The sequence below is a fragment of the Borostomias antarcticus genome (assembly GCF_949987555.1).
Source record: "Borostomias antarcticus genome assembly, chromosome: 34".
In the NCBI taxonomy this organism is placed as follows: Eukaryota; Metazoa; Chordata; class Actinopteri; order Stomiiformes; family Stomiidae; genus Borostomias; species Borostomias antarcticus.
The window spans coordinates 2,970,498-2,980,497 of NC_140267.1; the positions used below are offsets into that span (position 1 = coordinate 2,970,498).

Below are 10,000 nucleotides of genomic sequence, written 5' to 3' on the forward strand. Positions count from 1 at the left end.
AAATTAAAAATGCACACCAAACAAAAGTCTGGGAGGAGGGTCTCGTCTTGTGAAAGCAACTCGGGTGTCTTTTGGAAAATAACATCCGTATATAAACCATGTTGTGAATAATATAATAGTTGGTTGGATGAGCTTCCTGGACAGAGGCACGTTCATAGACATTATAAAGAACTTTATAATAGTATAATAATATACTAATATAATAATATAATAATATATATATTATAATATATAATATAATAATATACTAATATAATAATATATATATAATATAATAATATAATAATATACCAATATACTAATATACTAATATACTAATATACTAATATAATAATATAATAATATATATATTATAATATATAATATAATAATATACTAATATAATAGTTCTTTATCATGTCTATGGGCGCGTTCTTCTCCAAAGTCCTCCTTTCCCGGCATGCCTCGTCATCAGCGGTGACGTCATCTCCCAGAGACCAGCTCGAGCTCTGAGACTCTGGCAGTTTATTTCTGTAATGAGAGACTATATTCATATTGTAGTCTATATTGTAGTCTATATTGTAGTCTATATTCATAACCGTTTATCCCAAAAGTGAAACAACCATCCAACATGGTTTATTTGGATATAATACTATAATATAATAGTTGGTTGAATGAGCTTCCTGGACAGAGAGGCGCGTGCTTCTCCAAACTCCTCCCCTCATGCCTCGTCATCAGCGGTGACGTCATCTCCCAGAGACACGCTCGAGCTTTGAGACTGTGGCAGTTTATTTCTGTAATGATAGATTATATTAGATTATATTAAACTATATTAGACTATATTAGACTATATTAGACTATATTAGACTATATTCATAACCGTTTAGCCGAAAAGTGAAACAACTTTATAATGTCTATGGGCGCGTGCTTCTCCAAACTCCTCCCCTCATGCCTCGTCATCAGCGGTGACGTCATCTCCTAGAGACCAGCTCGAGCTTGGAGACTGGCAGTTTATTTCTGTAATGAGAGACTTTATTAGATTATATTAGATTATAATAGACTATATTAGTCTATATTGTTGACTATATTCATAACCGTTTAGCCGAAAAGAAGTGAACAAACCGTCCAACATGACTATGGAGTCATAAGAGCCTGTTGAACCACGCGAAGGTAATTTAAGGTGTCAAAGATGTTTCTCCTTTAGTCAAACTGTCCTCAGGAACAAAGTTAGTTGTGATATGCTAGCTAGCCTATAGCTACAGTACGTTATGACTATCCTATAGTTAGTTATGATATGCTAGCTAGCTAATGTTAGCTGTGTAGCCTGGTTTACTATGTTAACTAGCTAACTTAGCCTAGTAGTTAGTTAGCTTAGCTACATCTGTAAACATGTCACGTAGCTAACGTTAGCTAGCTTGCTGACAGGCTGTTTAAAAAAGTAACATCTGTCTGAACAGAGACAGTCTGGTCCAACGTAATGTTAATATTAGGCTACTCAGTTAGCTTGGTTAGATGATTTATCTTTATATCTTATACTTTATCTAGCTTGGTTAGATGATCACATACCAATACAGTCTGCCAACCCATTAGAAGGACAAATACTAGTGCTTTATTGTCACTGATGACTTGATATCACCTTTTGCTATGTTTTCTATGAAGGTATATTTGGGACACAACTCGAGAAGTGGTAGATCTGATTTCAGAACTTGTGCATTAAATGTGTGCATCTTGTGTATCTTGACATTTGCACGCACAGATTTGACGTGAGATTGTAAAACAAAAATCCGAAGTTGTATGTTGAGAATTGCATTCACATATGTGTCCACAAACCTTTGACTTTTGAACTTTGTAGTACAACCACACATCGGCACTCACAACCTCTCAAATCTGACATTACAAGTTCGAGTTTCGAGTCCAGTTTTGTCCCATAATCCTCGATACATTTGGGACAGAACTCGAAAAGTTGTAGATTTGATTTGAGAACTTACAATACTTCTCGAGTTTTGTACCAAATACGCCTTCATAGTTCTTAGTTCTTAGTTCTTAGTCTTCATAGTTCTCTTTCTGTTCTAGGAAGACCGTGGCTGTCAGCATGGACCGCTCATAGACGGACGCACAGAATGATCCTTTTACCCACCAGTGACCATGAGGATACCAAAGTTAGCCAGTGTCTTCGTGTTTGTGGCCTGTGTGCTGGCCTACCTGATGTTCGTTAAGCGTCATTATTCTGATGTCGGGCCCGGAGTCTCCAAAATACCGCTTCACTACCCCGCCAGGATCGCCTCGGTCGCCGGTCCAGACGGACCCGGCCCGGCGGAGGTGGTGGATGGACTCTACCAGTATGGGGTCATGTTTGACGCCGGCAGCACCGGGACACGGATCCACGTCTTCAAGTTTCTGCTTGAGCACAATGGTACAGTAAGCTTAGGGGCGGCTGTAGCTCAGTTGGTAGAGCGGGTCGTTCAGTGATCGAAGGGTCGGCGGTTCGAATTCCAGCTCCGACTGTCCACATGTCGAAGTGTCCTTGAGCAAGACACCTAACCCCAAATTGCTCCCAATGAGCAGGTTAGCACCTTGCATGGCAGATACCGCCATTGGTGTGTGAATGTGTGTGTGAATGGGTGAATGAGAGGCCATTGTAAAGCACTTTGAGTGCCACTAAGGTGGAAAAGCGCTTTATAAGTGCAGTCCATTTACCATTTACTTAACATAAAGTGGAAACATAACATCACACTGTCAGCCTGGCCTGCTTCAGTCGGTGGAGGTTATTAGGGACCAGGCAGCATAGCTGCCGGAACCCTATTGTATTTCCCAATATTATTATTATTATTCTCCATCTTCCACTGAAGTCTAACTTCCCGTGGACAAAAAATCGCCAAACTTTGCACATAGCTCCAGTCCTATACCCAAAGTCCTCAACCTGCATTGTAGGTCAATAAACCTGATGGTGGCGCTACAGCAACAGTCTAAAGTTTAAAACTATCAGTTTAAAACGGATAAACGCTGCGTAGCAGCTTTAATTAACTGTTGCGTCTTCTCTCAGCACAATCACTCCAGTGTGTTCCGCCCTGAATGGCTTTGATGCCTGCAGTAGATAGGCATCATATAGGATACATAGAGAAACATAGAGAAACCTGAAACCATACATATCATACAAAAAGCTTTTGTAAATAAGAAAGCCTGTAGGCCTGTAGACCAGGAGGGTATCTGGTGTGCTGCCAATACCAGAAATCATGAAAACAGGTTTGTGTAAATCTTCACGGGGCTTGCTTCATGGCATTTCAACACCAACTGCCATTTAGCTTTATTGTTAAACGTGTGATTGCACATTCTAACGGCTGTCAAGCAACTGCTAGGTCGACACCATCCTGATGTTAGTTGTATAAGTGGAGGGAATGAGGATCACAGGAGGAACTGAACAGCGTGGCTGCCAGGGGTGGTGTTACCGTGTAACACTTCCTGTGGAGCGATGAGATCCGTATCTGTGCCTTTATTCACACTGTTGTGTATTTCTTCTACAGAGGCGCCCAAACTGGCACATGAAACATTTCAAGCAATAAAGCCAGGCCTGTCTGCCTATGCTGATGACCCAGACAAGGTAACTAACTACTGTCATACACCCCATTACATTTTTTTTTTTTTTGCAATATTCTTTACCTCCCGACAGCAATCAATAAATAAAATGCTCTGAAACTAAAATAAAAATGTAAAAATCAGTCGTCTGTGGAAGTTGCAGGACTGAATAGGCGCGTCCAATATTTTTAGGGCTCTTGAGAGGTGGACCACCCACCTCTCAAGACAGCATGGGGCAATGCTCTAGCAGAAGTTAGCGACTTGGGTTAAATACCTGGGTTCCTGGGTCAACTCATCAGAACAGGACCTTAAGGTGAGCAAGCGCTGTCATGGAGGGCCCTGAATGGCATGAATAGTGTGTGGAACTCCAATCTCCCTCGACAAATCAAACTGAGCTTCTTCCTTGCGACCGTGGAGTCTGTCCTCCTATACGACTGTGAAACTTGGACCCTGAAGCCCACCCTGCAGAAGTCTCTGGATGGGTGCTACACCAGAATGCTGGTGCTAAATGTCAACCAGAACGAGCATGTTACCAACAAGCATCTGTATGGGGGGTTACCAAAGCTGAGTGAGAAAGTGGCAGCCAGGAGGATGAAACTTGCTGGCCACTGCCACAGACATCACGAACCTCGTTGCTCTGGGAGCCGACACACGGGCACCGATTAAGAGGACGTCCCACACCAACATACGTGGACGTACTGAGGAGGGAAGCAGGAGTGGAGAGTTCTGTGGAACTGGCTGGATGTACGGACGACCGAGACAATTGGAGACTTAGCCGTCAAGCTCGTCTGAGGACGACCTAATGCTACTTTCAATATTTGATCATCTTGTCTGTGGTTTTACTGCAGTGTAAAGCAGGCATCGAGGAGCTCCTGGAGGTGGCCAAAAGCACCGTCCCCCCGCCGGCCTGGCCCCACACCCCCCTGGTCCTCAAAGCCACCGCAGGCCTGCGCCTCCTCCCCGGGGAGAAGGCCACGCACCTCCTGGACAGGGTAGGTATGAGGAGCGCACGGACGACCTCCCTGCCTCTCTCCCCCCTGCTCTCATCCGCTCACCTTGTCAGCAGTGTGTCAGCTGTACTGGAGTTAGCATTTATGAGATGTCCACACCGTAGCATGCTAGCTGGATTTGTTATTTCTCCAACTGCTAGTCACAGTATTTAAAACACATATGAAGAGTTCATTTGCAAAAACAGATATGTGCATTTTGATACATTTTGATAAATCATTTTTTCAATCAAATGTCAACATTAAATATCAATTAAATAACAGTTTGATGGTTTTGATTACGTAAAGAAGAGTCTTCTTTATTTAATCAAAACAACCCAATTGTAATTTAATTGATATTTAATGTTGACATTTGATTGAAAAAATGATTTATCAAAATGTATCAAAATGCACATATCTGTTTTTGCAAATTAACTCTTTATATAGATCTAGTCATGATAGGAGAGAGAGGTGTTTATCATATAGATCTAGTCATGATAGAAGAGAGGTGTTTATCATATAGATCTAGTCATGGTAGGAGAGAGAGGTGTTTATCATATAGATCTAGTCATGATAGGAGAGGGAGGTGTTTATCATATAGATCTAGTCATGATAGGAGAGGGATGTGTTTATATAGATCTAGTCATGATAGGAGAGGGAGGTGTTTATCATATAGATCTAGTCATGGTAGGAGAGGGATGTGTTTATATAGATCTAGTCATGATAGGAGAGAGAGGTGTTTATCATATAGATCTAGTCATGGTAGAAGAGGGAGGTGTTTATCATATAGATCTAGTCATGGTAGGAGAGGGAGGTGTTTATCATATAGATCTAGTCATGATAGGAGAGGGATGTGTTTATATAGATCTAGTCATGATAGGAGAGGGAGGTGTTTATCATATAGATCTAGTCATGATAGGAGAGGGAGGTGTTTATCATATAGATCTAGTCATGATAGGTGAGAGAGGTGTTTATCATATAGATCTAGTCATGATAGAAGAGGGAGGTGTTTATATAGATCTAGTCATGATAGGAGAGGGAGGTGTTTATCATATAGATCTAGTCATGATAGGAGAGAGAGGTGTTTATCATATAGATCTAGTCATGATAGGAGAGAGAGGTGTTTATCATATAGATCTAGTCATGATAGGAGAGAGAGGTGTTTATCATATAGATCTAGTCATGATAGGAAAGAGAGGTGTTTATATAGATCTAGTCATGGTAGAAGAGGGAGGTGTTCATATAGATCTAGTCATGATAGGAGAGAGAGGTGTTTATCATATAGATCTAGTCATGGTAGGAGAGGGAGGTGTTTATCATATAGATCTAGTCATGGTAGGAGAGGGAGGTGTTTATCATATAGATCTAGTCATGATAGGAGAGGGAGGTGTTTATCATATAGATCTAGTCATGGTAGGAGAGGGAGGTGTTTATAGATCTAGTCATGATAGAAGAGGGAGGTGTTTAACATGGAGGTTTCCTCTGCCCAGGTGAGGGAGGTCTTTGGGGAGTCTCCGTTTCTGTCCAGGGATGACAGTGTTGCTATCATGGACGGCACTGATGAAGGTGAGTCATGATCCAGCACCTCGTTCCATATAACACTACACCCAGTTATATATAACACTACACCCCGTTATATATAACACTACACCCCGTTATATATAACACTCCACCCCGTTATATATAACACTACACCCCGTTATATATAACACTCCACCCCGTTATATATAACATCCAGTTTCATATAACACTACACCCCGTTATATATAACACTCCACCCCGTTATATATAACACTACACCCCGTTATATATAACACTCCACCCCGTTATATATAACATCCAGTTTCATATAACACTACACCCAGTTATATATAACACTACACCCCGTTATATATAACACTACACCCCGTTATATATAACACTACACCCAGTTATATATAACACTACACCCCGTTATATATAACACTCCACCCCGTTATATATAACATCCAGTTTCATATAACACTACACCCCGTTATATATAACACTCCACCCCGTTATATATAACATCCAGTTTCATATAACACTACACCCCGTTATATATAACACTCCACCCCGTTACATATAACACTCCACCCCGTTATATATAACACTCCACCCCGTTACATATAACACTCCACCCCGTTATATATAACACTCCACCCCGTTACATATAACACTACACCCCGTTATATATAACACTACACCCCGTTATATATAACATCCAGTTTCATATAACACTACACCCCGTTATATATAACACTCCACCCCGTTACATATAACACTACACCCCGTTATATATAACACTCCACCCCGTTACATATAACACTCCACCCCGTTATATATAACACTACACCCCGTTATATATAACACTACACCCCGTTATATATAACATCCAGTTTCATATAACACTACACCCCGTTATATATAACACTCCACCCCGTTACATATAACACTACACCCCGTTATATATAACACTACACCCCGTTATATATAACACTACACCCCGTTATATATAACACTACACCCCGTTATATATAACACTACACCCCGTTATATATAACACTACACCCCGTTATATATAACACTACACCCCGTTATATATAACACTCCACCCCGTTACATATAACACTACACCCCGTTATATATAACACTACACCCCGTTATATATAACACTACACCCCGTTATATATAACACTACACCCCGTTATATATAACACTCCACCCCGTTATATATAACACTACACCCCGTTATATATAACACTCCACCCCGTTATATATAACATCCAGTTTCATATAACACCCAGTTTCATAAATGGTAAATGGACTGCACTTATATAGCGCTTTTCCACCTTAGCGGCACTCAAAGCGCTTTACAATGGTCTCTCATTCACCCACACATTCACACACCAATGGCGGTAGCTGCCATGCAAGGTGCTAACCTGCTCATTGGGAGCAATTTGCTAACCCTGAAACGCTACTATAGGACATCTCACTGCTAGCTCTGAGAGGATACTACAGGACATCTCACTGCTAGCTCTGAGAGGATACTACAGGACATCTCACTGCTAGCTCTGAGAGGATACTACAGGACATCTCACTGCTAGCTCTGGTGAGCCCAGAACACACTTGGCTACCCTGTTCCATCTGTCTTTAACCCCTCCCCCCCCCCCCATGACTAAGAAGGCTCATATCTTTAACCCCCCCATGACTAAGAAGGCTCATACACAGAAACGGAAGAGTCGAGTGCAGAGTGAGTACAGCGCTAAATAGCAGAGTTGTGCTAGAACCTTATGCACGTGCCCCATTCCTGTGTCCAGTCCTCCAGACAGATGGTCCAGAGCCTCTGGAAGCACACAGCTGCCCTCTCCTCCATTACCAGAGACCCACCAGCACACAGCTGTCGGCACCGACGCCCCTGTGGGTACTGACCCCTCAACTTTGATGCGCTAATACACGGATGATTGTTGGCTTTTAAGAGGAATAAGATATACATTTTTTTTTTTGAATCCATGATGTAGGCACAAAGCAATACATGATTTAATCCAATCCTTTTAAAGTAGTTCATACAAGCAATTACGGGCATGTAGGATAACGTCCCTTTTAATCTGGTCAAAACCGATTATCCGCCATTCTGAAAGTGTTGTCTTGTGTCCCCATGTCAGGCAGCTCGTTACAGGGCACTTTAGGGCAGTTTATGATTACTGAATTAACTTTTCCATGTTGGGTTTTCAGTCCCTAATGGACAAATTATTCTGCCGTCGTTGCTACAGTACAACGCTTAACTCCCACTCAATCCATAACCAGATTCTCACTCTCTTTATCGCCGAGTTCTGCCTCTCATGTCAAGCTGAGATTACGGGCCGCTGAACACAACCCACTTATTGTCGATGTTGTGGTGCGTTCGTTTATAACTGGGAGGCGGCAAATTGAGACTCGCTACTAGGAATGAATCAATAAAACGCCGCGGGAACTCGCACTTCCTCGTCGCAAATTCGGATGTTTTTCAGCCCCCAGTTGCCGACTGACGCCAATATCATATCATCATCATATCATTCGCTATAGATCGAATGCACACAGGTCGGAGGTAGGTATTTTGCCACTTGCGACTTGCCACATCCGACCACAAACGAACGCACCATTAAATCTGGAGAAGCAGGAGAGATGGACACGACAGAGTATTTGGAAGTTAAGTGACAATCAATCAATCAATCAAGTTGGATTTATATAGCGCCATTCATGATACCCAGAGCGCTTTACAGAGTCCAGTATTCATTCAGACACAGTCATACCGGTGGTGGTAAGATACATCTGTAGCCACAGCTGCCCTGGGGCAGACTGACAGAAGCGTGGCTGCCAATCAGCGCCTACGGCCCCTCCGACCAACATTCATTCACATTCATACGTTGCATGTCTTTATGATGGTGATTTATTGATTTATTGATTGATTGATTTATTGATTGATTGATTGATTGATTGATTGATTGATTGATTGATTGATTGATTGATTGATTGCACTTCTGTTTCTTTTTTGTTTTCACAGGAATTTCTGCCTGGATCACTGTCAACTTCCTCATAGGTAAGATGACCTGCAGCTCCATCTGCTTTCCATGTCTGTCACATACAGGCACACACATGGCCAGATACAGTGAGTCACATACAGGCACACACATGGCCAGATACAGTGAGTCACACACAGGCACACACATGGCCAGATACAGTGAGTCACACACAGGCACACACATGTCCAGATACAGTGAGTCACACACAGGCTGCCTATCCCCATCGAGCAGAGCTTGAGCCTCCACAGTATGGGTTATGTTTTGTGTGGCGTCCCGTGTTGACTTGCCACCCTCACCTCAGGGGCCTGAAGCTTCATGTTCACAACAGACTTCATTCCTGGGGACATGCATGTAAACAGAACACCAGCAAAATAGATTAATCAGGACAGGAAATTCAGATGACCTGTGATTGGATTATTGTAACTGCTGCATCCAAGTTCCTCCTCCTCCCTCCCTCCCTCCCTCCCTCCCTCCCTCCCTCCCTCCCTCCCTCCCTCCCTCCCTCCCTCCCTCCCTCCCTCCCTCCCTCCCTCTCCTCTCTCTCTCCCTCCCTCTCCTCTCCTCCCTCTTCTCAACCCGTTCTCATCCCCCTCTCCTCCCTCTTCTCAATGTTCTCTCTCCCTCTCTCTCCCTCTCTCTCTCTCTGCAGGCGGTCTGCATGGCTCAGACACGCCCACTGTGGGCATGCTGGACCTGGGCGGCGGCTCCACCCAGATCACCTTCTCTCCTCAGGACGAGGTGAGAGAGCCACAGAGCCCCTACGCTAACGCTAACCAGAGGGATGGAAGCCACGCCCTCCCTCCCTCCCAGCCCTCACACAGACTTAACGAAGCCAGATCTCTCCTCTAAAGCAGCACAAACTACGGTTATGGGCTCCCATCT

General features: G+C 43.1%; 1 protein-coding gene across 1 annotated transcript in view; it reads left to right on the forward strand.

The window, feature by feature from the left end:
• Nucleotides 1-1,058: 1,058 nt before the first annotated feature.
• Nucleotides 1,059-10,000, forward strand: part of entpd6 (ectonucleoside triphosphate diphosphohydrolase 6) — a 19,129-nt gene continuing 10,187 nt past the window's right edge. The window contains exons 1-7 of the mRNA XM_084460951.1: nt 1,059-1,149; nt 2,053-2,392; nt 3,501-3,577; nt 4,401-4,544; nt 6,029-6,104; nt 9,100-9,135; nt 9,768-9,856. Of these exons, the coding sequence (XP_084317077.1) occupies nt 2,125-2,392; nt 3,501-3,577; nt 4,401-4,544; nt 6,029-6,104; nt 9,100-9,135; nt 9,768-9,856 (690 nt within the window). The 5' untranslated portion in view covers nt 1,059-1,149; nt 2,053-2,124. The remainder of the gene's footprint in view (nt 1,150-2,052; nt 2,393-3,500; nt 3,578-4,400; nt 4,545-6,028; nt 6,105-9,099; nt 9,136-9,767; nt 9,857-10,000) is intronic.